We start from the raw sequence: 27,902 nt of genomic DNA, 5'->3' as shown, positions 1-27,902 counted from the left end.
TCCAGCCTCTCCCTTCAGCAGCTCCGTCTGCGTGGAGGCATCGGCCACTGCTGGGGTAGGTGGTGCAGACCCCCCAGCTGCAGCCGCGGCCTTTACCCTCAGACGAGTGCCCACCATTCTGCCTTGAGGGTCGGGTAGGATGAGTGCCCTTGACCTGTGCCCAGTTGCTGGGTTATGTGCATGCCGAGTCCCCCACTCGGCCCATGGAGTGCCTCTCCTTCGAAGAGGTGCCCTCCTTGCGCACCCTTCCATGCAAACTGCCGCGCCACGCCCTGTTTGCCCGTCCTGTTGGCAGCGCTCCTGGTGGCCAGCACTCCCTGGGGCTGCCTTGAGTGGGAGTGGGGGGTGGCAGCCGTTGCTCCTGGCTCCATCCACTCCTCGTCAGCCGCCCTCGTGAGAGCTGCCGGCTGCTCAAACACACAATCAGGAGTTAAGTTTCTGTTCAGCCCCGAATGTTACTCTTTTGTTATGATTTCAGGTATCTTATTTGTCCTCTAAGACCATTCCCCTCAGCAGCAGAAATACATGTGGGCACTGCCCTATATGTACCCACTATGGTAATGAACGATTTAGAAGTGTTTAAAAGTGTTTTAATGTTTTGAAAGCTCAGAGCTGCTATAAAAAGCGAGTAAAGGTTGTTTTGCTAAATGTGTTTGTTCAGATTCCCTGAATCCCAAATCCATACGCAAGTCCCTGGGGATATGTGAGTTCCCCTGGCATTAGCAAGAATGTGACTAAGGATTTCTCATTCCTAAGCAAGACACGCAAGGATTGTAGGTCTACTACGGTGGCCTAAAGCCCTTCATGTGCAGTCCAAAGCATGTGACAAATAAAGTGCTATTTTTCATTCAGAGTTACAAACCTCCCTACATACAACAGTTACTCTGATTAAATGAATGTTTTAAGAGGAAAGGTTTTGGTTTTATTTTCTAGAGCTGTATTCTTCAAGCTGTAGTTCCTGCTTCTGCTTGCAAAAATGGGTAATGAACCAAAGAAAAAAATGCCAGCAACTCGTCAAACTATGCCAAGGGCTGGATGCGTTGAAGGAACCATACTTTTCCAGCCTCGATAGCACATTGATTAGAGTCTTGCTGCCTTCATATGTCTGATGATCTGCTTGTGAAAAGCTTTTTCATTTGCATACTTAGGCCACTTTGGCTGGAGGTGCTCTCAAAAATTAATGAAGTACGCCAATGCTGAAACAAATTCCAGGCATTGACCCAGCTTATCAGTATGGTGGACTTCACTGAGCTGGCAAGTTTAAGGGCTTGTAGGAGAATGCTGAAAATAGAAACAGGAAGGGTGGAAGGAACAATCATTGTGGTTGGGCGCTCCGCCGTGTCTTGTCTGCAATTAGAGACTGCTTTGATTTTCTGAAACAGGTACTGTGAAAGGAGAATATTTTAGGTATCCACGGAGCTAACACAGATTGTTAGTACCGCTTTCTCTTGTCATGTACCTTCAGGATTTGTTGGCCTCCCAATGCAGTGCATTTTGTATTTTCAGCCATCACGCAAAACACGTAGAAAAATTTGTTGCATATTTCTGCAGGTCTTCATTATGTAGGGTACAATCAAGTATTATCTGGCTTGTTTCATTGCATCTTTGCCCTAGAGCTCTGTTGGCTTGCCTGCCTGCTGTGTGAAATAATGTCTTATCCCATATAAAATATTCCTCATTTGGTTCATATACTTCAGCGTGTGAACTCAGAATTGGATTATTTTCAAGTGAAGAAAACCAAATACTTGTGGAAAGCAAACACAAAAGTGTCATGAGCACAGCTGAGTGCAATTTATCTTTCCATTTGAGGGAATACTTATGGGAATAAGTTTATAATCTTTGTTCAGATCTACACGCTGATGTTAAGCACCGGGTATTTTGACTTCAGACACCTTGCTATTTCTAGAACAGCTATGCTGTAGAAAGGTCAATGAGAGGATTATTACGGAGAGATCTTTTCAGTACTAACGCACACTAATGAAAGCGAGACAAAGTGATAGTGGAGACTAACCAATTGTGTAGATAGCAAGTTGTGGATTCCTCAACTTCATGGAGTATTTGATATGATCAAGGAGTTGGAACTTTGCTTGAAGCATTTGGAGCAATTTGTGGAGCACTGGAATGTGTACAATATTCTTAGCCGTCTTCAGCAATTAGAGACAATGTGGAAGTCTTCTCCAGCAGAAGTGTGATTTCTTGCTTCAAAATGGGCAAGAACTGTTCAGATTTGAAAGATGCAGGCTAGAATTAGAGGATGAGTTTTAGCTAGTGCAAATAATCTCATAGGCACACCTAGTGCATCAAAGAAAAACATAGATCTAAGCAGAAAGAATATTTTTCATGTTACTGTGAAGAGCCTGGGCAAACTCAAAAAGCATGAGGTATGTTTCTGGATGAAGGTTGTAACACAGTGGCCATAAATCTAACCAGGGGTTGGGAGGGAAGCCACCCCTTGGTGCCTATGGTGCCCTGTGGTTGGGCACACTTCTCTAGCTCCCAAGGTGAAGGGGCATTCCTACTGCAGTACAGATTCCCTGCTCTGATTCAGCCCTGTGTATGACTGAAACGATGGAATAATTATCAGAATTATAAAGTTGATAAAGCTGAATGTTACTCATGCTGTGTGAAAAGAACTTAATGAGCTTGTAAAAGCACTGAGAAGTAACAAAAGGGTTGCCTGTGTAACCTTAATTCAGATTTCTTGTGCATATACATTTTCAGGCAATCATGGTTTGGTCAACCCAATCTCTATAATCCTTATTTTATATAATGTGTAGATTGAGGGTGTTCAGTTTTAAAGCAGTTATTTGGCATTTTGTGTATTCCTTGTTATTTATCATGTGCAGCCCCTTATTTTGTCATATGCCATTTGAACATTTTTCTGGAGGCTCTTTTAAGGTGCTTTTTAGTGTAATGTCTGCGTATCCACAGTTATTCTGATAACTGTGATTGTGATTGACTATCAGTTATTCTGATAGATAACTATCAGTTATTCTGATAACTGTGATTGACTGTTTTCAAACTCATTTGTGCATGTATTGTGTCCATTTTACAGATGGAAAGCTGAGGTACAGCAATAGTAAGGCCAAAAATAGCTGCTGGTTTTTGACGTGAAGTTTGATTTGCTGGTAGCCTAAATTTTAAGATACCCCTGCAGCAAACTGTAGGTTCAAAGCACACATTTGCATGCATTACATCTTTACAAGTCAGATGCTAAGCTCTAAAGAAAATCAGAAGCTCTTTATTGGTGTCCAGCTTGTTAAATAAGTTGGTTAAAGCAGTCACCTAATATCTTTCAGGTTGCAGGTACACCAGGGGCTTCAATCATGCTTCATATAGTCCCTTTTGTTACAGAAGTCTTTCAACTTCTTTGAAAAATGACAGAAGGCAGGTTGCTTTTATGCAAAATTCAGATTCATCCCTAGAGCAGACCTCTTATAAGCACTAAATTAATGAAGCGTTTCTAGAGAAAAAATAGTATGTTATCAAAAACTGTGTTGTTACATACATTTACAATGAGAGTAGTGACTGCTGGGCTGTTTGCTTGCTCTCCATTTGCTGATTTGAACTCAGAACCAGGCAACACACTGCAGGCTGAGCTGAGCTGCTGGGTAGGGAGGAACCTTTGGCCAGTTAGCTGAAAAAAATCTCTGTCAGGCATATGCAAACAGTGATTTTGAAGAGATTTATAAATTATCCAGATTGGAGACGATTTCTCTTAGAAACAGCAAAATGCACATCCTTAATTTGGAGATTATTGCTTGCTGAATTTCAAGGTTCTTCTCCAGTTCCTCTTGGGATCCAGGGGTTTCTCAAAGAAAAGGTTGCCAGAACTTGTCAAAACAGGGCATTTTTCTCTTAGCATCAGTCTCCCAGATAGCTGAATTGCATTTGCTGACACTTTCTTTTAAAGAAATTGACCTGAAGCTGACACCCAGCATGAAAAAAAAGCAGATTTTGCCAATGTTATAAGTAGCAAAAATGTGGTTTTAAAAAGGGAAGTGGTGTCAGGCATTAATAAGCAGCAATGCTAACCTGACCTGTCATAAACTCTGTAGGATGCATAAAAAAGAGAAAAGTAAATGAAAGATAAAATGAAAATGAAAGTTGAATCTTAGCCAGTATATTAAAAGCCTATATTAAGTCCCTTAGGTACAGTTTGACAATTAATATTGTTTTGATGGGAGGTAGGAGGAACAAGAACAAAAATTACAGTGAGAATTTGCTGCAGACTCCCAAGAATGCGTTTTCAGTCTCGAGGTGATGCACATCTGATCTTGCCAGATTTGTTTGTCACACATTTGCTAGTTTAAAGGAGAAATGAATATGAATCATCAAGATGTTTTTTCCAAATTATAAATAAGGCATCTTCATTATCCAAAAATTATATTAACTCATCTGATAGTAACTATACTATCTAGACATGGGGAAAGAGGGCTGAAAAGGTGGAAACAGTAAGTACTGAAATAGAAAAGATTTAGCTGCATGAACAAGTTAAACCAACTCTGGACAAGGCACTTAAAGGGTGGCTGATACAGTCTGTTTTGTTGGAGTTTTCCATTTTTACTATGTATTTTCAAAAGGTTGGTACAAAACATTGTTTCAAGTAGGAATTGGTTTCTCTAATAGTCCCTAGAAAAATGCCATACAGGAAAGAAAGAGGTTTTGGATATTCCTGGTTTTTACAGGCATACTGAGTATTAGCAGAAATTTGGTGGTATGAAAGCCCCCAAATTTAGAAAACATTCTGAGCACCTATCATAAGAGAAAAAAAATCCAGGCAGATGTAGTGATGACTCTGAAAGGTCAGTAGTGGAGGTGTCAAAATAATCTTCTGCATATCTTACAAGATGGCCGTGAGCGTTCCCAGAACCCACTAATAATCCACTGGTGAGTGAGGTGTGATGAGTGTGAAACCCCACAGAGAAGCCATAATAGAAAGGAAACATGATCATAGTTATTTTTTGCCTGAAAACTTCAGCTATAGAGAACATGTTTGTATTTTGTGAATCAGCTGAACTATTTCAGTATTTAGAAAATGTGAATCTTCGTACAGAGAAAAGTGAGCACGAAATGAAGTACCAAAAATTAAAATAGAATAAAATAGCAAACAAACATGGAGAAACAGAATTAAACATTGATCTTGGTCCCCAGGGTCTTCGGGTAGACTCAGAAAACTGATGGTCAAGTATTAACTGACATGAATGTCATACATTAAAAGTTCATGTTGCTTGTGAAAGTACCCGATAGATCCCATTTTGGATCTGCCTTATGATTTTTTTTTTCCTTTTTTAAAGTATCTTTTAATAAGGGCATATTATCTTTTCTAAAACCTAACCGCATTTAATATTATTTATGTTTCTATCCATCTTTAAGGTTCTCCGTCTTAACACTGTTATACAAAGTATATTCCCATATATTTCCCATATTCAAATGCAAAAAGCATTTGAATAATGGCTTTTAGCATCAGTGAAATTCCATATCACATTAGACAGTGAAAAATACAGAAAGTATAAATAACTAGTGCTTCAGAGATGGTTTTTAGGTGAATGTGGGCAGCCTATAAGGTATGATATTATAATTTCTTAGATATTAAATTTTATTATTAAATCACTGGTGTGTATAGTACCTGGAAATGTTGCAGAAGACGTATTTATTTGTAGTCATTGTACGCAATGGTGGAAAATGCAGCACTGTAATAAACTCTTGCCCTCTGAAATATGTTTATCTTGTCACTGAGCCGGCTTACTAATGTGTTTTTCTACCTTTTGCAAAACAAAGGTAACGCTTGCTGCAGTTGCTATGATACAAGACCAGTGCACTGAACTTTCTGGTGCATCAGCACACATTTTGTACCATGCAGTTCACTGTCACTGCTGTTATGACTTCCTAAAGCCTTCCATGAAGAAGTGGACAAGTGAATTTAATCTCCCAAGACACCACGTGTAAAATAAGGATTCAGAGATATTTTCCTTGTTTGGTCTGAATGACTAGTAGCAATAATACTGAGCTTCAACTCGATTGTGGGATTGAATTTTAGATTTTTTGTAAAAGGTGGCTCATGACGTAGGCTACAGCAAAACAAGGATATCATGTACTCTCTTTTGTGTTTTGAACTTTACCAGCATGCATAAACATGTCACCTAGCTTTGTCTCTCCAGAAGTTATGTGTCTAGAACAGGCATTATCAACCCTCTCCTCTGTAGGAGAGGGAAAGATATAAAGAGGCACCTTCAGTGGACAGTTCATCCCACAAACCTGAGACATTTTAAGCCAGGATGAATTACCTCCTAAAGGAGCCTGCTTCTTGGACCGGTTAGAGAGGGCACCCAGATAGATAGCTTAAATGAGATACCTAACTTTTGTATAGCTAAAACTATAGGAGATGAATCCCACTGCAAGTGGGATAAGGTGAATACTTTTCAAACTCTGTGGCCTGGGAATAATCCAGAACAAGATTAACAGGTGGAGATGCAGCAAAACTGGGAGAATACTGTTGTATATGGCAATAAGCTAAAAGTCATAATGTAACACCATGGAGAAGCAATTGTGTAGAGAAAGGTCTGAGAAACATAGATCAACCTCCCTTCCGTGCAAAAGCAAGGCTTTTGTCAGAGTAGGTAAATGACTTTTCTATAAGAGTAGCCTTTTTCTCATTTGCATCCTCTGCCTCAATCTCCCAAAGCAGAAGAGTTGACAGCCTGTGTTTCTTGAGACATATAATGTGTTCTCTGTCAACTCGGGTGACTGTATTGTCAGGGAATCCTATTTTGATGACATTGCACCCACTAGACAAAGGCTGAAGACAAGAAAATAAAACTTGTGGAAATACTGGCTTTCTGCTGGATGTCGATTAGGCTGCAGAAGAGATACTCCTTTTATTTTTCTGTAGCCTGGAAATCCATCAGGTGTTCTCCAAGCTATTAATAATGCTTTGGCTAGCAATACCAGGTAGGTTTAATGGATTTCCCTGCCAGTGTACTGAATGTGATGGCAGTGAAGCATGAAACAGCCTGTTTTAATGACTTACACTAGCGCTTGCTTAGACCTGATGTTAATTTTTTAAAAGGCACCTGGGTCTTTCATTAATTGAACAAGCAACCACTTGACAGTGAGTGAGTAATTAATTAAAAAGTCTGAAAACTAATAGTCATTGTACATTAGGAAATATTACTGAAAATTTTCTGGTAAACCTCTTGAAGAATAAGTAATCGCATCTATTGATTTTGAGATGCTTTCTGCCTATTGACACGCAGTCTGTAAAGTAGATGTGCTCCTTTCTCTGCAGCTGGGATGACAGCAGCTCAGTCAGTAGTGGCCTCAGTGATACTCTTGACAACCTCAGCACGGATGATTTGAATACCACCTCATCTGTCAGCTCTTATTCCAATATAACAGCCTCTTCAATGAAGAACACTCATGCCCAGGTGAGTAGCTTTTCATTGCCGTTTCTTGCAACATCCCACAAGCGTGCAGGATAACAAAGAAAAAAGTTTAGTATCAATGCCTTTGAAACAAATGAAATATTCATATTTTACAAACTCCTCTATCACACTTGTGTGCAAGAAGCCCATGGACACCACTGACCCAATCCTGACCCGTGGGTTGAGGCCTCAGGTGCCCTGCTCCAAGGGCACATCCTACTGCTGAAGGTGCTGGCTGGCGAGACCCTGCTCTGCTCTCCCTGGGGGAGCCCCCACTGGTCCCAGCCCCAGGAAGCCCCCAGCCTCCGCTGCACCCTAACACAAGAAAACACCATATGACAGCATCCATGATGGGTGGATTTCTACTCACTTCATCTTGTTTGGAGTATTTCTTTCAACAGATAGCACAATGTAAAATAAGGTAGTTTTCATTTTTCATGAGCTGACACATATCAGGGAAGAAATACATAGGTGGTACTGTCCTTTCCCTGTTCTCGCCACTGGAAGGAAAGAAGCTGAAGGAAGGACCCCACAGGCGGCAGAGCTTCTCTTCTCCCCAGTTAGGTCCAGGAATGAAAGTGTCCCATGGGCCCACAAGCTGACAATGCATAGTGTCAAAATAGAGTTCTGAGCAGCGTACAGCCACAAGCTATATACGTAATACATATATATGTGTGTATATCTCTCTCTCTCTCGAAAGCCCTTGTATTCTGGATCCCAGTATTTCTTCCCAGCTCCCCTCAAAATTGCAAGTGATGAAAAAGACAATACAGAATGCTTGCAGGACTCAGTTCCCCCCAAAAAAGAAAGAAAAACAGAAAAGTTAGTCCCAATAGAAAAGTATTCTCTGCCATGTCATCTGTTTACAGGCGGGGAACTTCAAGACTGAACACTCAGCATAGGGGAAGAGTTGTTGCCTCCAGTGATTTGATGTCAAGTATTCAGGACACAAGACTGACACTGCCAATTCCACTTAGACTTCTGCAGGCAGCCAGTGCCTGCAATTCAGAGATCTGTTTTGTAGATGGCAGATTGTGGCAGACTTTGTCAACAGGAGAAAAACAGGGAAATAAAGTTACTTTGGGAATGAAGATTACTTTAATCTGCAGCAGGACAGATTTCAGGCCAATGTCGTACTCATGCAAAGATACTTGCACAGATGCCAGCATTCTTTAGCCCTTACCATTGCCTTTCCCACCCCATCAGGGTCTCCCGTGGTTGCTAACTGGAGATCAGGCTCTTCCCTTTCACATCAACAGTGATGGCCAGCTAGTCCTGACTAAAAACATCCACTGCATCATCATCATCATCATCATCATGACTGGGAAATCTCAGGCTGACTATTTAACTCTTTGTGGGTTTTTCATTCGAGTGATCTCATGTTCTAGCAGCTCAACCAGATGGTATTTGCAATTTGTTCAGTGATAGACAGAGATGCAGCACATGTTCAAATGTTGCTTTCCTGCCAGAGCTGCTTTATGTTATGAAGACTAGGAACAGACATTTATCAGGTCTGCCTTTACCAGGCAGATTAATCAGAACACACTGTACTCCATGCTAGCCTGCAATCTCAGTCAGAAGCTGAGATGAGCAGAATATATAAGTATTTTGCCAGCTGTTCTCCAGGTGTAAGACATACTCATGCAACACAGAGATCCCTTTTGCAGTCTTTTTAAGTGATCAGAGCAGTGCAAGCTGGCTATAGCCTGTGGCAGAAATTGCATATTTTGTTGTTGTTTTCTTATTAAAAGAGGATTATCATCGCTTTTCAGATCCCATAATGGTGAAGAGAGGATTTTAGAAAGTATTATACTTGTCATTTCTTGGAAATAATGCAGCTTGCTTTAAAAATGTAGAGCTATGTGTTTATAACCGTTCATTTATGAGAAAAGTTCTGGGAGCATTACACGTGTTGTAACAATAACACTAGTGAAAACTCTCTTCTGAAGGACCCTGCGGTATTTGTGTAGATGTTTGCTTGGGCTCTTTTCCCATCAATCCTTTCCCAAAATCTCTGCTCGTGTCTCCAAAGCACATATGAAATTATGGAAGTGCAGAGAGCTTTTGCATTTTGTATGCCTCAAATGACAAACATGTAAACAGCAACCGATTATTCTGTCGGTCATCTAATCAGTATTAATCCTACTTATGACAGCAGTGCCTAGGAAACAGCCACAGAGGGGTCTCTGTGGAGAAGGAGTTGTGGCAACACAGAATAATAAATAGCCCTCCCCTGAAAGCGATCCAGTTTGCAGTCCCACTTAGGTTGGCTGTATGAGGATAGGGCTGTGCTTACATCAGACAAAAGTAATGAAGAGTGATACCTGAGAGCAGCACCGCTTTTTGCTGTCAAAGAGGGGCAGAGGTAAGCAGGACTGGTGAGATGATGATGTGCAAATAAGGCTTGAGGCTGAGGTCAGGAGGCTGCAGGAAAACACGGGAGGAAGGGTTACAACGAACAGCCTGTCAGCACAAAGAACGCGAGTTTTGTCAAACACAGAGGGTAGGGTCCGTCTCCAACCTTTCTACTTAAGCAGCTTTCACAGCTTCTACGTTGTCTGTCTTGTTGGGCTGCTCCTTGCAGCACACCCTTATCAGCACACACCAGGGAAAGCAGATGCTGCAGGGGTGTTAGGTCCTCACTGGGGCATCTTCCACACGGGTCTGAGTTTTGGAGCAAGCATGACCCCAGCTGGTTACCTTCACCCCGCTGGTGGGTAGTGCTTGAGTAAGTCTCTCTTCTAGCTGCTCTGCTAGCTGATAGAGCTAGAGTGAGTTTTTTGTTGGAAACAATTCGTTTCAGTGGAGACAAACGAGTAGAGAAGCCATCAGCTGTAGCACTGATAATTTTGCTGAAGATGTTATCCTTGCTCAGTAGTGGCGCTGCTGGAGCAGTATTCGTAATTTGGTCAGTGGAAGATTTGGGTAGGAAAAGGCATGAAACCAGTCTGAGGTGATTTTAGTGGTATATTTAGGAATTCCCCCATTCAAGCTTTTAGCAAAGGCTCTCAGCACAGTGAAATTCAGAGGGAGTTGAGGAGTGGTGAGGGTATCACCACTGATGATTAGAGTAAATTATGTTTCACTTCATTATGGTTTGTCTATGAAGGAAAGAATTGAAATATTTTGAAAATAAAAAAGAAAAATGTCTTCCCAAAATGGCAATGTTTTTAAACTTTTGGGACCAGGATACTCATGTTTTAGACAGGAAGTTTCCATGGCCCTTGCTACAAACAAATCAATACGCTTATTCTCCTCCCCTCCTGTGATTTAAAAAATCAGCAAATACTGAAGATGCTGAGACTGACTATTTCTCATGCAAATCTCTTGTAGCTGAAGACAGATTCGGAGAAGCGCTCAGTTACAGACAGCGAAACTTGGGGCAGCACTGAAGAACTGAAGAAACCAGAGGAAGATTTTGACAGCAGCGTAGACAGCAGTGGCAAGTGGAAAGGCCTTCCTTCGGGGCTGTCTGAAGAGTCAGAGAAGGGGGGGCAGAAAGCATCACTCTCTGTTTCACAGACCGGATCCTGGAGAAGAGGCATGACCGCACAAGTAGGAACAACTCAGTCCAGGCACAAAGCAGGAACAAGTGCGCTCAAGACCCCGGGTAGGAAACTTCTGTAGTTCAGATTACAGCACTGAAAATTAAAGCTTTATACTTAGACTTCATTTATAAGCGGTAAGGAATCTTTAGTGGGCTAAAAGTAATTAATGGATATTATCGGTGTGTGACAGACATGAGGAGCTGTAAGCATATTGGTAGTTCTTCTCATAAATGACTGCAAGCCAAGGTTGTAATAATATACTAACTTGTTCATCTCTATAACTGTTAGTTTGCTACACTCCATACTAATAATTTATTAATCATACATGAATGTATCCATAACATAAACTGTGATTACCTTTTGTTTTCCTATCATTTGAGGACATCAGCTTCTATCAGGGAATTCTTAAATGTATTTTTGGACTAGTGTCTGCCTTATCTTTGTTCTCTAGAAAGCCTGTACCTTTGATAATGGAACATACGCATAAAAATTGCAAAAGATTAGAAGCTGAGATAAAAAGGTTTGGCATTCAAGTCAGGGGACGCAAAACGAGTGTTTCTGAACTAAAGCGGAGTTGTCACATTTCAGATACTGCAGGCATTCTATAGTCCATTGTTAAGAAATTAAATAAAATATCTTTTTACACACTTTCTTCAGGGTTAGATGAGTTCTTACCTTCTTCTGAAAGGCCTCTCAGAAGTAGTAGCCACTTTTTACCATTTAGTTTTGAAGCAAAAAATCCAAAGTTGGCAGAAGCCATCATTATTAAGACCATCTAATCCATCATTTTACTAGGGAAATATCAACCCTTTATAGGACATTTTCTAGACCTTTGTCCTGTCCTGACAAAATACTGCATAAGCATGCATTAAACCCCAGTTGTAAAGGTAACTAACAAAGAACTTTTCAGAATAAATTCAAATCCTTTGTGAGCGCCTTTTGTTTCTTTGCAATTTGGAACTGGTAAACTCTAAGATCCCTGAGGAACATTGCTGCAGTCAGTGGTCGTATGGATGCAGAAATGACACCTCTGTAATAGTGATTAAAAAAGGAGATACTATAAAGGTTACCGCATGCCAAGCTAAGTTTTCCAGATCTGCTGTTTTGCTGAAGACGAGCAGGCAACCACTGTGCAACACAGAACAGAGGCCTTAAGTTTTGAAGCATATAGTAGTAATCTGTGTGTTCCCAGTGTGGGAGTCTGAGCCGTATCTTGGCGTGTGCATGTGTTTGTGTAGCATAAAATGTGCACTGCGTAAAAACATGAGTGGATTTAGTTTTGACTTGCAGGTGTTCCGCTTTATTACAGTTTAGTTCCTTAAGACAAAGTAGGCCACCCGCCTCCAAAACTTCCATAGTCACTTGAAGAGTGAATTAAAAACGTTGTTATGCTGAGTATGTGTTCCTTATTAGGAGCATACAATAGACGCTTGAAGACGAATTAGAATAGAAGAGAAATGGCATCTTTTGTCTGTAAAGTTGTTTGTAAAAATAAGAAGAGGGTGTTTTCTTTTAAGATAGAAGAAAATACCTTATTTCAACCTTTCTGAATGTTACAATAACATTATGTAGAAATACCTGGTATATAGGTATGTGTCTGTGCAGTACTGAAGACAGCCTCTCAGGAAAATTAAAAATCTTGAAAAGATATCAAGGATATGACAAAGACTATTAACTCATGTAACTGATATCATAGGCCAAGAAGTTTCATACCATGACAACATAATCCCTCCCTGATAATTTTGTGTAACTAAAATCAGAACAATTTTAGTTATAAGCTAAAAAATGTAATTAGTGAAAACCAAAGAACTCAATAAGTGCCACTAATTTTTACATGCATAATTAATGTCATACTTCTGGAAATGTTAATTACATTTCATGATTTATTTTCAAATATTATTTCTTACATATAGGAATACTATTAACAGAAAAAAAAGCCAAATAAAATTCCTTACAGTTCATTCAGGATAATTTTCCACATCTATGCTCTCCAGCTATATATGAAACTGGAAGTTCTCAGGAGAATTTCAAGCTTTTCATACTTAATGCTTACCTGTAATGTATCGTACTTGCTACTGACTGCTGATGGGGGAACAAAGACCAAATTGGTCTGTTTTCTCAGGGAAATTTTTCTATTTGTGTATTTTTTCATTTTGAAATTGTAACTATGTAGAGTTAAAATTAGATATTGAGACATTACAGCTTAAACACAAGTGACCTTTTCAAATACACTTTTATTTAGGAAAAACAGATGATGCAAAAGCTTCAGAAAAAGTGAAAACTCCCCTGAAAGGAGCCTCCATTCAGCGCTCTCCATCGGATGCAGGAAAAAGCAGCGGTGATGAAGGAAAAAAGCCTCCCTCTGGCATTGGGAGATCAACTGCTACGGGGTCCTTTGGATTCAAGAAGTCTGGGATGGGATCTTCTACCATAATCACCACAAGCGGAGCAACTATCACAAGCGGGTCAGCGACTCTAGGAAAAATGCCAAAATCTTCAGCCATCGGGGGGAAGTCCAACGCAGGGCGGAAAACGAGCTTAGACGGTTCCCAGAACCAGGATGATGGCGTCCTGCACATGAACTCGAAGACGACTCTGCAATATCGAAGTTTGCCTCGCCCGTCAAAATCCAGTGGCAGCGGGATCCCTGGCAGGGGTGGCCACCGCTCCAGCACCAGCAGCATCGACTCCAATGTCAGCAGCAAGTCTGCTGGTGCCGCTGCCACCAAACTGCGAGAGCCAAGCAAGATTGGGTCCGGGCGGTCCAGCCCCGTCACCATCAACCAGACGGACAAGGAAAAAGAGAAGGTGGCCGTGTCCGATTCCGAAAGCGTCTCTCTGTCCAGTTCCCCCAAATCCAGCCCAACTTCAGCGAGCGCCTCTGGCACGCCGGGACTTAGGCAGCCAGGATCCAAATACCCAGATATCGCCTCACCCACCTTTCGAAGGTTAGTGCTTTTCTATGAATTCCTGAAGTTGCAGTATATAAAGCAGGGATTTTCAATGTGTTGAAGCACTGGGCAAGAAGCCTTTTCAGGGCATATTTTGCCACAAATGGAGAACCACGTGCAAAAAGATAAAAGGGTAATATTTTTTCACACAATGCAATTATTTCTCTAAGGCCTAAAGACCTTCCCAGACATGAAATGGCTGTTCCTTGAGTTTTGAGCATTTTAGGTACATTCCCATAACAACAGTTTGAAGGCTAGAATAAGTTGGACTCCATGATCCTTATGGGTCCCTTCCAGCTTGAGATATTCTATGATTCTAAGTTCTTATTGAATATTCAGGCACATGAGAAGTTCCCTCTCAATACTCTGATAAACCCCCGGAGGGAAGAAGGACGCCTCATTCAGGCACATTCTGTTACTGGAACAGGCAATGCCATAGCCTGGTCGGAGAACTGAAGAGCTCTATAGATAAATAAAGTATTTGCTTTCACGTTGTTGGCAGCTCCAGCTACAAGCGTTACATTATCTTAGCAGCTTTGTTACATCTTTCATCACAAACATTAGCAAAGCTAAATTTCAATTGGAAATGCTCTATTGTAACGTTTCTGGAAGTATAAATCTGGATGAAGTGTAAATTGGGACGGAGCATTTCCACTGTTGGAGAAAAAGCCAATAGTGCCCTCTTGTGCCTAGTTACCAAAACAGCATCTCCGGGCTGCTGGGAAGCTGCAGCTGATTTTTGTGGGCTTGGTAATATGTAGAACGGATTCTTATGTTATTAGCCATGCTTACTTTACATCACGATACGTTTTGCATTTATTTCTTATTAATTTATGAGCTGCACCTTAATTGCAGCTTAAAATGTTTCCAGTAAAACATTAAGTCATCACATGATCTTTTATTTCAACAGTTTTAGAGGATTTGGCAGGGGGGGGTTCATCATCACTGTAGAATTTTCTTCCATAGAATTGCTGGAAGCAATTATGTGAAATACACCTCTGTCATGACTGTCCTTGGAGACAAACTGAGCCCATTTAGCTCTGGTGCAGTTTATTCTGTCTGAATGGTACTACGTGACCGATGACCGCATGATCATCTGTGCAAAAGAACGAGAAGGAAATTTTACACAAATACCTAGATGTTTATTAAACTATGAAGGATTTTGCAAGTGTTTTTTGCAATCATTTTAGCTAATTTGAGAAGTGAAGGGTTTAAAAGCTAATGACTTAGCTGTGGGAACACATAATTCCTGAATTTGGGTGAAAGTGTAATCTTTTTATGCACAAATAAGACAAAAATGTGCTTATTTTAACTCTCTCTGGGAGGGTCTGTATGTGCAAAGAGCACATCTGAACAGGACTGAATGAGAGCTGTTGCTAATGAAACAAACCCTGATTACTGTGATATGGTTAAGTGAATTTAATTTTGTGATGCGATTGATCAACTAGGTAGGCATGATTTTAGTAGCAGTTATTAAAAATGTGTAGTTTGGCTCTTAGGATGTTACGCCATGAATGTTTAATGTGGCTATCAGTTTCTCTAAAGCTATTTGTTTTACATTTAGGTTGTTTGGTGCCAAGGCAAGTGGTAAAGCTGCCTCTGCACCCAGTACTGAAGGTGTGAAACCCACATCGGCAATGCCCAGCCCTAGTACCACATTGGCACGGCAAGGCAGCCTGGAATCGCCATCCTCGGGCACAGGCAGCATGGGCAGTGCAGGTGGGCAAAGTGGTAGCAGCAGCCCCCTCTTCAGTAAACCTTCGGACTTAAATGCAGATGTTGTAAGCTTAAGTCACTCCTTGGCTTCCAGTCCCGCCTCAGTGCACTCTTTCACATCAGGTGGTCTTGTGTGGGCTGCAAACCTGAGCAGCTCTTCAGCGGGCAGTAAGGACACACCAAGTTACCAGTCCATGACTAGCCTTCACACCAGTTCCGAGTCTATTGACCTTCCTCTTAGCCATCATGGCTCTCTCTCTGGACTGACAACAAGCACTCAGGAGGTTCAGAGCCTGCTCATGAGGACTGGAAGCGTCAGATCTACTCTTTCGGAAAGGTGAGCTTGCCTATAGATACAGTGACCACGAAACCAGTGAGAGGCAAAAGGACAGGAGCCAAAAAAATAAACCCTCCACCTGTTTTCCTAAAGGGACACTGTTTAATTAGCAGCTTAGTCCTTTATGTAAAAAAGGAAGGAAGGAAGAAAAGAAAGCTGAAAGTAATCGCAGGCATTGGACGTGGAATCAACTGCCTTTTAAGGTTTTACAAGCACATTTTCTATATCTTGAGAAGTTTTTTTGTTCCCTTGTTCTGGAGAACAACCAGAGAAAAGGGGAAAATTGTCTAATTAAACGCGAATCTAAACAGCCACAGAATTACTCCTGCAAGCTGGACCTACCTGCTGTCCCAGCAATTGGCAGCTCCAAAGCTGTATCATTGCCCTCTTGCTAACAAATCTTCTCCAGCAGTGGGACCCCAGCAGTTTTCTTCCCATTAGCTCAAAGCACAGGCAGAGCTGGTGGGCCCCTGCCTGCAGCTGACCAGTGTTGCCTTAAAATGCCCAGTCCTGACAAGTTGCTTCTTACATGGTAATCATTACACAGATCCTCACTAAAATGCAGTTTCACTGGCAGGGAGACAGTTTACAAGATGAGACCCTCACTATATGCACAGTCCTGCTGAGTGTCTGGAACAGACAAACAAAAGCAAGAAAGGGTTTTCCCCTGCTTGCTCATTTTAACATGCAGATATTTTACCATTTATTTTATACTATAAAATCCACTCTGGCACACTTGTACCACGATTTTTTTAAATTTTTTTTTGTGTGACTTTTGCAAGAGAAAAAAATAAGCTTTGCTAGTCAGTAAGTAATTTTCACTTCCTGTGAAAATTTTCAAGATTTGACAATGAAACTCTTATCTCACATGGGGACTGAAAACTCAATATTAAATATTTTCTTTGATACAAAAAAGAAAATTATACTGAACCAGTCAGAAATATTGTAAACTTTTAAAGGTTAAACTTAGTTGTTTAGAAAATACATAATTATTTAAAGGAAAAAAAATCTTTTTTGTATACATGTGAAAAATATACAATGTTAAGAACCTTTTTCCCTTTATATAAAACCAGAGATTTTTCAATACCATTCCTTTCCATGGAAAGATTTCACTTTCAGTGAATCAGCATTAAAAGAAACTAAACAAAATCAAACCCCTAAACAACTCTTTGCCAAATCTAGATGGAAACTCTCCGCAGATTTCATTCTCTTATGTTGCATTCATAAGTATTACTATATCAGCTAAAATCACACCTCTTACTAATATAAATACAACACTATAAAACATATGTTTGCACCAATATAAAGTATGATAACAACAATAGTTAAAAATACACTGATACATAAGTGATTTGTAATTTGCACTGTGCCTTTAATTTTTAAATAGAAATTTGCATTAGTAATGTGCCATGAACTGAATGTGACGATATTTCTTAGAAAGTTAGTTATTAATAGTTAGCTTATAAAAACCTTCACTAATTTTTAGTGCTACATATATGGATGGTGAGGTCAATAGGATGATGTGGAAGAGTATGAATTTATGCCAAAGATCATATTTATACAGAGGATGTTAAACATCACATTTAAAATGTTAATGGTTTGGCATAAGCTCCTGAGCAACCCCCACTACTAATACCTTATGTATTTGTTCAGTGACTTAATTTCAGTGGTTCCAAATACTTTGCCTTTGGCAATATTTTTTAAGTTTCAGATTTGTCCATATGGGGATATTATGATTGAGTCCAGAGAGAGCCATTTATCATGTTGATCTGGCCTCAAAACAAATAGATGTACCTAGAGAAAATGTTGTCATTTCTTGAATTATAGCCCCAATAGGGTTTTTGCAGTTTGATTTTTCTGAAAGGTCTGTTACAAGTGCTGTGTTTTTTTCTAAACTGTTTTATACAGTAAAACCTACATGTAGCAAAGTATTTTTTCACAACAAAAGCATTGGTTTGCAATGTTAGAGACAGATATGTTTGGCAACAGATTATGTCCTTTTTCCTTCATAAACTCAGATTATATTTGAGATGCCTCTGGCAATACTAGTTGTAGCCTGTCATGGCATAAGAAATCATCTGCAAAGGGGCTTATTTGTTTTCTTCAGTCACTCTAGAGCTTGCAAAAGACTGAATGAGCAGTCTGTATAGTGAGATATACTAATATCATGTAGAGACAAAATCAGAAAGACTGAAGCACAAAATGAGATACAATTAGCAAGCGACATCAATTCTACACACAGAAAGCCTAGGGAAAGCTAAAAGAGAAGAGAGAGCTAATAATAGATGATACAAATAAACATGGCTTTGGTTCGTCGAAGCATTAACTGCAATTTGATAGCTAAGCATCACTAATGGCAAGCATGCTAAAAGGGAATGAAAAGGTTAAAGATTACTCCAGTTTACTGGTCCTGATGAACTTTTCACTTCCCTGCTTCAGACACAGTCTGAAATAGCCCTGCAGTCATTAGGACCGAAGAGGTTTCAAAGAGTCTGTGCTGAGGAAGGAGCGAGGAGGAGCGCTGGGATGGAGGATGAGGGGATTGTGGGCGAGGCCATCTTGCCTCGGTTCCTGGAAAGATACAGAGGATATTAAACAAAATGAGTTAAGTAACAGATAACATGGGATTTGTCATTATCAGCCTTTTAAATACGACTAATTTAATTCATTTGCAGGAAAACAGGCTTTGTGAGTAGAGGAGAGGAATTAGATACAATAAGAAATCCTGAACTTAGTAAAGCTTTAGGTGCTGTTTCAGAGTACATTCTCACAAACAAATGAAGGAAATGAAGTAAGGTGCTTGACTGGTTGGTAGAGTTATCAAAGACTAGCAATCAATGGTTTATTAGCCTGAAGGGATATAACAGGGCAGGATATATTTGCACAGATACAAAATGGGAAATGATGAGGCTATTTTGCAGAAAGGAGGCAGTGTCTAAGGGGTTGTAGTGCCATTGCTGGGGCAAAGCATTTTCCCAGTGTTTTGAAAATGAGAGTATCACATGTAAATCTTTGAAAGTAGTTATCCCATTCTACTTTTTCATGTTAAGGCTTTAACTTGAAGACTTCGGGACATCAAGTTTTAGGAAAGATTTGATGCAACTGGAAAGAACACAGAAAATGAGACCAAAATCTCAGGGTACATCTATGTTTCCTGCTAAGGAGAATAGCCCTTGACTGCCTCCAAAAAAGCAGTCACTTGCCATGGAGACAGCAAGTCTGCAAGGTCTCTGCCCACACATCCCTCCAGGGATGATCAGACGTTGCCCACACCCAGGCTTCAGGCTACCCACCAAGCAATGGTATGGAATAAACACAGAGCTCCCTGACAACTGCTGTATTGACACAGTGTCAAAGTTAACTCCAGCCAAATTTTGTCATTTGATGAGATTCTTTTGCATTGTAATAACCAGGGTTCAGTAAATACTAGCAAAATATTTGCTTTTTTAGCAAAATTTGCATCTCCCTCAGGACTTTTGCTGGTTTTGCACTAGCAGTATTTATTTAGACAAGTCTACTTCTGTTGTTATAGCAGTGTAACTCCCTATGTGGGAGGACACTTGTATTTTAGCTTACAACAATTTAGAGGGACTAAAATAAGGCATACAGGTACTTATACTCTAAAATAAAACTGTCTACTGGGGTTAATGGCTGAAATATGATAAATATTTCACCAATTTAAATGATTTTTAAATGATAAAACCTTCCAGGTGGACATATCACCAATAGTTATTTTGAAGCCTTCATTGCTGTTGGGCATTGCAGATTTGTGTCTTTCTTCTGCTTGGTCTGAGTGACACTGCAATGGATGCATAAAAAATGCAGAAATATAGGAATTAACACTGGTTGCATCAGCAATAATGGCTTCATTTTAAGGTTAGCAGAGTGGAAGTAGTTTCTAATTACATGACTGGCTTGCTGTGGTTTACTTTAAAAGAATGTTTGGTTTTGAGGGCCATGAAAGTGCATGGAAATCCACTTAAGCTTTTCAAGACTTTCGGTTGGTTTAAATTATCACCATAGTTGATGGTTGTAGTTTTAAGGTGTGAAACAGTGCGTCATGTGTCAGATTTTCTTGTGTGCTCAGCCATTTGTAGAAACTCATTTATAATTCCCATATCAGCTTGGCCCAGCCTGCGCTAGACCTCCCTAGGTGCTTCTTAGCTTGCGATAATTTGTTTTATTCCCTAACAACTCTGCAACACTTAGGTATAGCACAAAGAGATGGCATTATGGCCCTTTCCCAAGTTAACCTCAACACCGAGGGCAGGTAGGAGCCTGAGAACTGTAAGGCTTCCTGTAATTTCCCCCAGAGAACTTGCAGACGGTTTCAGCAGTGCAAAGTAAACAAAAGGGAACGGAGAAACAGTGGTCTTGATAACTTCAGCCTACATCTGCATGCATCTTCCTGCAAGACTGCTTTTGGCAATTGACATGGCGAAGTAAAACATCAGGAAAGTTACAATATTCTCAGCCTCACTTTATATTGGTATTTGTTTTGAGCCAAAGAGACAGATTCCGTGGATGCATTGCTTCCTTCAGGAAAGGACTGACTTTTTTTCATATCATTTTTAGAGATCTTTTGAGCGCTGAGGTCAGGCTGGTAGTGTCCTAACGGGATCACTACACATTACAGTTCAGTTATATTTACCAAAGGTCCAAGTTCCGTAGAAGTAACATATCCAGCTTCTTGGTGGAGGAATGCTTTCAGATACTAAAAAGATACGGGCAGTTATGTGTCTGAATTAATAGTTACATAGAACCATGGTTAATAGTTTCATGCAATTATCTAAAATCTAGGAGCATCTTCATAAGATTTAGTATTTTTAAAAAGCAAAACGAATGTTTGCCACATTCACTTTTATGCAGTTGCAATAACTCCATGCTCATGTTGAGAAATATTCACCTCTGTTTCATTTGGGTACCTGAATTCAAAAGTTTTTTAGCAAAATCCTATGGTCACTACTAGCCTATTTATCTGACTGACTTATAACTTTTGGCTTGTGGATTACTTTAAAGGAGCACTGATTGGCTCCATTATTTTTAGATAATGTGCTATAGATTATTTTGAAATACATAGAACTTTGAGTTAAAGTAATATTAGAAAAAGTATTGTTCATTAGGCTGTTTGAAGTATTTCCAGAAGAAACTGGTTTTGTTATTACCATCATGTTTATTTGTTTTGAAATTTAGAGGTGCATAAAAGAACACCAAGGCCCCATTCTTCTCTGTAAGAAACTAAAAAATAAATGAATCATGCATCCAAATGCATGTTCTCTTTCACCAACCATTCTTGGTCCTTTTAGTTATGTTGGGAGCAAAATGCTGAAAATTTCATCCTGTCTGATAGAGTGCTACTCTCACATGGACCATGATAGCTGGGCCTGTGCTGAAATCCTGCAAAGTTCCTCCTTCTATTTGCTTTCTCCCCAAGGCCCTGATTAAATCAGTGAAATTGCCTTATAAAACTTCCTGGTGGTAAGAGGGTGTTACTTCCATTAGTCTGAGCCCTAATGGTAATGGATTGTTAACACCAACAATATTTTCACTGCCTTTACCTATTTGGATCAAGGTTACATGGCAGCGGGGCCTCCAGCACACCCAGCACAATAGAAAACGACCTTTAATAACGGCATGAGAGTTTTCCTGGGTAGGAAGGGTCCTAAATTACTGTTGCTTTCAGAGGTGTGATTATGATATGTAATACAGAAACTTTCTAAAGCCATTTCACGATTTAATCCATACGGTGACACTAAATTATGTTCTTAAGGGAAAAAACATTGCAACACTTACTTGATGATAACTAGTTCAAATTCAACCCACACTAGTCATGGACCAATCTACCAAGTCTTTATGAGGAAATGCCCAAATGACACTTATTTGAAGGAAGGCTAGTGGGTGCCCTTCTGGTGATGGGGTTTAAATTAGGAAAACTCCAGCAATAGGTCTCTGGTGATGAGCCACTCTGCCACCATATGTGCGTGAATACGGAACTGCATTGCTCTGGTGCCACTTTTCATTGTCCCCATCATCACCTTACTATGTGAGCCCCACAACAACAGAAAGCCAAGGGTCTGTATATTTAGCACGTATTTCTACAAGCAGAGTTGTCATTTGGCTTCTGGCAAGGCCATGCTGTCTCTTAGCAGGTGCCGCAACCTTCATTTCTTTTGGAAATCTATTGGCATATCATAGGCAACTGTGAAAAATAAAGATTCATACTGTGACCATATGATTCTCGCACAGATTGCAGGGTGAAGCTGTAGGAAGGTTAGAAATGGTAAGGAAGGACTTCTTTCTGACTTGGACAGTCTCCAAATTACTATTGACCCAGCCCAGAGCACGTCTAGATGAAAAATGAATGTGCAGCAGTCAATGTCCTATTGTCCCCTCCAATGAGTCAAGGATTTATCATGAAAGATATATTAAAAAGCATTAAATGACCTTCTGTTATGCACACATATCTAGAGCTTTAAAATTTGTAATTCTGAACAGTCCTGTTTACTGTATGTCCTTAGGGATTTTTTTTGTTTTAACAGCATGCAGCTTGACAGAAATACACTACCCAAAAAGGGATTAAGGTATATATTTTTTTGAGCATGACTGCTACTTCTCTGTTTTTCTGTAACTTTCTACACTGTCCTTCCTTTTCTTTCTCCTTTTGTTGATCCTGTTTACAACAGAGTTCTTGGTACTTAAATTCAAACCACAAAACATAGATTTTAACAATGGACTTTTTCTTTCTAAGTCTGCCTAGTAAAAAAATTTCCTTTCAAGATATATCATGGAAAGTGAATACTGTTAAGGATAGTTTCCTTATGCAATGAATCTTAAAAGGCATTGAATCCTGGAGAGCTAAAAGAGACAGAACAAGATACTTTTGCAATTCAATGAGACTAATTGTTGAAAACATTATTGAGAAAAACAACATTTTAGAGGTGGATCTGAACTTGAACTCTCAATGCAAACAGTCATGCAATTTGAATTGAAAATCTAGTAAAGGCTAAGGCTAGAAAATACTAATTTTAATATCCAAGGTTTGTAAGTATAAAATGAGCCCTGCTCCAGCTAGTCTTCTTAATCCCTATCCAGCAATACTCAGAGTCCAACTTTGGTACTAATTCCCCACTAACGAGAGCTGCCTTCATCACAGAAAACAGAAGTCATCTACCCTCTTCTGCGCTCCATGGTTAAAGGAGGGGATCATTAGTTAACTTGTCTGGCATGGCAGCCTATCTCCCTAATCCAGGAAGGAGATTTGGCAAGCAAGGGTCTATGTGCATGCACACAGACACTCTGCAGCCTTCCAGTCACTGAAATCATGTAGTTAAATCTCTTGAGTTATTTATAAATAATATTTTATGAAATTTTAAGTTAGCGCTAACGTGTTGTCACTAGATAGCACCTTCTGCTCTTCTGCACTATCCATTCCTTAAAAAGAATTTAATCGAATTTCCCATTATCCCAAAACAATCACTGTGGATTGGGAGAGAATGGAAAAGGTGGAGGACATGACAGAGGCATAAAGGGGACCCTGCAACAGTACAATGGGATGATTGAGGTTTGTGACTGTACGATTGTAATGGTGGCTGAAAGCTGAAAGTGAAATGGAGTGGGAAAACAGCTTATAGGCATATAATCCTGATCAGTTATCCCAGAAAGACCGTCAATGTCATTTAATATGCAGACATCCCAGTCCAAGACCCAGATCCTGAATTCTCATTTTGCCAACTTTCTGATCCGATAACCACTGGGTAACTCTGCTCTACCACATTTATAAGCAAAGATCATAGCTGTCTTTTTGAAAGGAGAAAGGAAGTAAATATTTAATCAGGACAAGATGTTTTAATGCTGTAAAATATTGTACAAAATCCCAAGCACAACATGAGAACTTACATGTTCATTTAATCTGCTTTCTAAGCAGAAATACTTGTGCCTTGCAAGCCTGAAGCCAGAGTATCAAAAGCCCCATCTGCTCTGCTGTTTGGGGAACACTGATGGCTCATGACAGTGGTGAAGAAGGTGCTCATTTCTCAGCAGGAGATTGTGCTGAATGAAGCAGGCTATCACAGACATTGCTGAAAACAATCTCTTGGTTAAGACCCACACTGCCTGAACATTTTAATGTTTAGCCATTGCCAGAATTGCCCTTCTTCCAGGCCAGCCAAAAGAGGCTGGGCCAGTGAGTTACCAGTGCTCCCTCTTAGCACCATGTGTCAAGTTGCACTTGTTTTATTGGTTTGCCATAGGAAGCAGTTGATGAATGATTTGATTGCCAGACTTCTTCCTTCCAGAGAACTTGTTTCTGCTAATTGCGGATTTTTCCTGTCCCTTTCCCTCCCCCCAGTTTGGGGCAGGACACAATGCCAAGTAGCATTCAGAGCGACAGACCGCACGTATGACCATGAGTAGCTGTCATTACCGATGCAAACTCCTTTTTCAGAGTTGTCAGTCTGTTTCACTCCTGTCATCTAACCAATTGCCCACATGATCTATGGCAGATGTCATTTTGTAAGCGGCTACTCACATTTCTTGGCTTCTAGTCTGTCCATTCCCCATCCCAGACATACAGTTTCCAAGCTTTTGCATCAGCCTGTACACTTCCTATAGCTTTGAAGTCCTTTCCTGTCAACTCAGTTGTCTGTCATCTATGGTTTATCATTGTATCTCTTCAAACGAAGGGAATGCTGTTTTGGGGAGGGGGACGAAGGTGAAAGGGTTTTCAAGTCCTGTACTTTTTCTGTTGTAATAAGATGGTAAATTTTACCCTGGTGATAATCACTTGGCTAGACTTGATGCTTTCCAAGGGTTTTATTCTATCTAACTGCTGAAGGGTATTTATGACACCTGTTTCTTTCCCAGTTGTCACCTTGTCGTTGTTTTGAGCATGTCAGCTGTGGTTTTTCAGATATACTCCATCATCCCGGCAGACGAGTCAGGAGGAAGGCAAGGAGTGGCTGCGCTCCCATTCAACTGGAGGCCTCCAAGACACTGGCAGTCAGTCCCCGCTTGTTTCTCCTTCAGCTATGTCTTCATCTGCAACCGGAAAATATCACTTTTCCAACCTGGGTAAATGCTGTTTCCCTTCCCTGTTTCTCCCGCTCTAGAATAGAATCATAAAATTCAACCGTTCATATTTCTTAGTTTGCCAAACTAGATAATTTATTTTAACATCTCCATTATCATATTGTGGTACCTCACTAATGAAGGGAAACTCACGGTGTTTTTCATGGAGTGGGCCAGGGTACCTCCTCTTTTGCATATGGAAAAAAAGCACAGATTCTCTATGACTTGCCCAAGGAGAAGAAAATCTGAGGCAGAGCTGGAAATTGGCTTGTAGTTCAAAGCTACTCATCTTTTAGGATTCACAGTCAGTAGGATTTTTTCCAGTGACTTTAGTGAATGTCAGGCCAGACACTAAATATTACTTTTTTCCTATATACAGGTTTGCTTTGAGATAGGCCTTTCCAATGCATTTCAGCGGCTGGACCTGGCTATAACTGCACTGGGCCCAATCCAAATCCCATCCTTGAATGCAATATAATATTTTAGGACGTGAGTCACATTTCAGATTTATTTGATTACAGGTCAAGATTTAGATTTGGTTCCTCTGGATCTTGTTTCAAGTTAATCCAACACAAATTTAGTTTTGTTAACAATTTTATTTTTTCTTTAATGCTTAATAGAAAACCATTTATTTGCACCGCGCTGGACACACACCTAGGTTCACAATGACCTTTTGTGTTTTAGGCTCTTACTGTGGAATTAGCAGCAACCTTTGAAACAGTCACACTTCTGTCACTCTGTCGCAGCTTATGGCATCACTCAAAAGAAAGTGATCAGACATACAAGTGTTGGTCTTTATTACATATGGGAAAAGAAGTTGAACAAAGCCACTTTTAAAAATGAAATTGAATCCTGGCTAGGCAAGCCACTGCTTTGGATTTCCTTCATGTACTTGCAGTAGTTTTAGACACAGAGTCTTAAGCAGAGTTTCTCTCACTCTGTCATTTTCTGTTTACAATTATCTTCTTTTTCTTTTTGTTCATAGTTCTTGTACTCACAACAGAGAGCAATAAGATCAGGGTTTTTTTAAATTTATTTTGTCATTGTCCTTTGCTTCTTTCCATTATCATATCCCTGTGGAATAATTTGCTCTCATAACACAGCTGCTCTGGTAGTTTATGATTTAAGGCACATCTTGCACGATCTAAAATAAAAGTTCAAACACTGAGGCTGAATTTGGGTAGACAATCAGCTTTTTCTTCTAGGCATTGAGTTCATGTGGTCCAGGTGAACCATAACCAGGCTTTCCTTCCTACTCGCAAATAAACTTTGCAAAAGCTTAGAGTAGGTTCATCAACCAATTGTTCTGGATTCTCATCCTATTTATTATGATGAGATTCAATTGGCCTGTGCAGGAATTTTAACCTTATATAGTGGTTGGTGCTGTAGAAAATCAAAGAATAAATATGTCTTGCATATGCCAATAAACTTTGGTTGGTAATATAGGTATATAACAATAAAATACAGATACTGATTTATTAGAAGAGCTGCTTATAAAAAATACTTACTATTTCTTATTCCTTTTTAACTTTTAACTTTTGACTCTCCCCCATTGATTTTCTGTCTTGGGTTGTCAAAGTGAAGAAGTGTGCATTCAAACACCAGTGTTGTTAGTGTTACCATGTGTTTTACAGGATTAGTCTCATCCAGCTCCAGCTCCTCAGGGATCATCTGCTTCACCTTTCTGTGGTGGCTTTGTATGTAGGAATAAAAGCCTTTCATTTTCTCAACAGCATAAGATCCACCTAACCATGCTAGTCCTACATTACAATTTTGTGCAGAACCAAAATTAATTTAATGGAAATGTGCTTCATTAATAAAGCTTTGTATTCCAGTGAGTCCAACCAACCTGTCTCAGTTTAACCTTCCTGGACCCAGTATGATGCGTTCAAACAGCATCCCTGCACAGGATACTTCTTTTGATCTGTATGATGACTCCCAACTGTGTGGCAGTGCTACATCCTTAGAAGAGAGACCACGAGCAATTAGTCATTCAGGTTCATTCAGGGACAGCATGGAAGAAGGTAAGACTGAGTTACTATTTGGATCAGCGAATAGACCCCAAAATAGGTCCCTGAAATAGGCCTCCAAAGTGTAGTAAAATTTTAAAAAATTTCTTCTGCAACATAAAAACTTAAATAATTTTGTGAAGCTTTCTTTTAATTCTGTTGAGCTAGACTCACAGGACTTCCTTACCCTAAAGCGTGGAAGATATTTCTTTCACACAGTGATATGCAATGCATTTATACATGTATAAATCCTTTTTCAGAAATTCTGGAGGAAAGGAGGCCGTACTTGGAAAATTATTTTATTCTTTTTGCCTCTAAATTTGAAATGTCTGAGCATACCTTGACTAGTGTGATTCCACGCTTTCTTAGTCCTACTACTGTATTTCCTTTTTTTTCCCAAACGCCAGTGCTACTTAGCATCCCCTTTCTTTTGTAGTCATTTCATTTCCCCACTTCCCTACAGCTTCCTACAGCAAACACGATATGAATTTCTGTATTTAAACTCTGTCATTTAATCTGACCTCTATACATTCTTTATGCAGATATTACTTTGGTCTGGTTTCTTCAATGCTATGTACAACACCTGGAATTTGGGGAATACCTTTTGTCTTGGTTTTGGTTTTTGTTCTTTTTTAACCACAGAGCATCTGACAACTCCTAATTAAATGCACTGTAACATTTTCTTCTGCCTAACATTTCTGGTAAATCTGATTATTTGCAGAATTCCCATAAGCACAAAGTTCTCACACCCTTTAACTAAAAAACAACAAAACACACAAAAAAACCCAAAAACCAAAACCACCCCACTAAAATTTAATGAATATTCATTCTATAACATCATCTCATCAATC

At 39.9% G+C, this 27,902-nt stretch overlaps 1 protein-coding gene across 1 annotated transcript in view; it reads left to right on the top strand.

Annotated features, from left to right (window-relative positions):
* Nucleotides 1–27,902, top strand: part of NAV3 (neuron navigator 3) — a 280,691-nt gene that overhangs the window by 205,472 nt on the left and 47,317 nt on the right. The window contains exons 13-19 of the mRNA XM_009327527.1: nucleotides 7,289–7,421; nucleotides 10,758–11,034; nucleotides 13,215–13,920; nucleotides 15,488–15,976; nucleotides 22,516–22,557; nucleotides 24,885–25,045; nucleotides 26,878–27,066. Coding sequence (XP_009325802.1) covers nucleotides 7,289–7,421; nucleotides 10,758–11,034; nucleotides 13,215–13,920; nucleotides 15,488–15,976; nucleotides 22,516–22,557; nucleotides 24,885–25,045; nucleotides 26,878–27,066 — 1,997 coding nt within the window. The remainder of the gene's footprint in view (nucleotides 1–7,288; nucleotides 7,422–10,757; nucleotides 11,035–13,214; nucleotides 13,921–15,487; nucleotides 15,977–22,515; nucleotides 22,558–24,884; nucleotides 25,046–26,877; nucleotides 27,067–27,902) is intronic.

Source organism: Pygoscelis adeliae, unplaced genomic scaffold, assembly GCF_000699105.1.
Source record: "Pygoscelis adeliae isolate BGI_AS28 unplaced genomic scaffold, ASM69910v1 Scaffold113, whole genome shotgun sequence".
NCBI lineage: Eukaryota > Metazoa > Chordata > Aves > Sphenisciformes > Spheniscidae > Pygoscelis > Pygoscelis adeliae.
The sequence above is the reverse complement of the archived record's forward strand: the minus strand, read 5'-3'. Positions and strand labels throughout refer to the sequence as shown.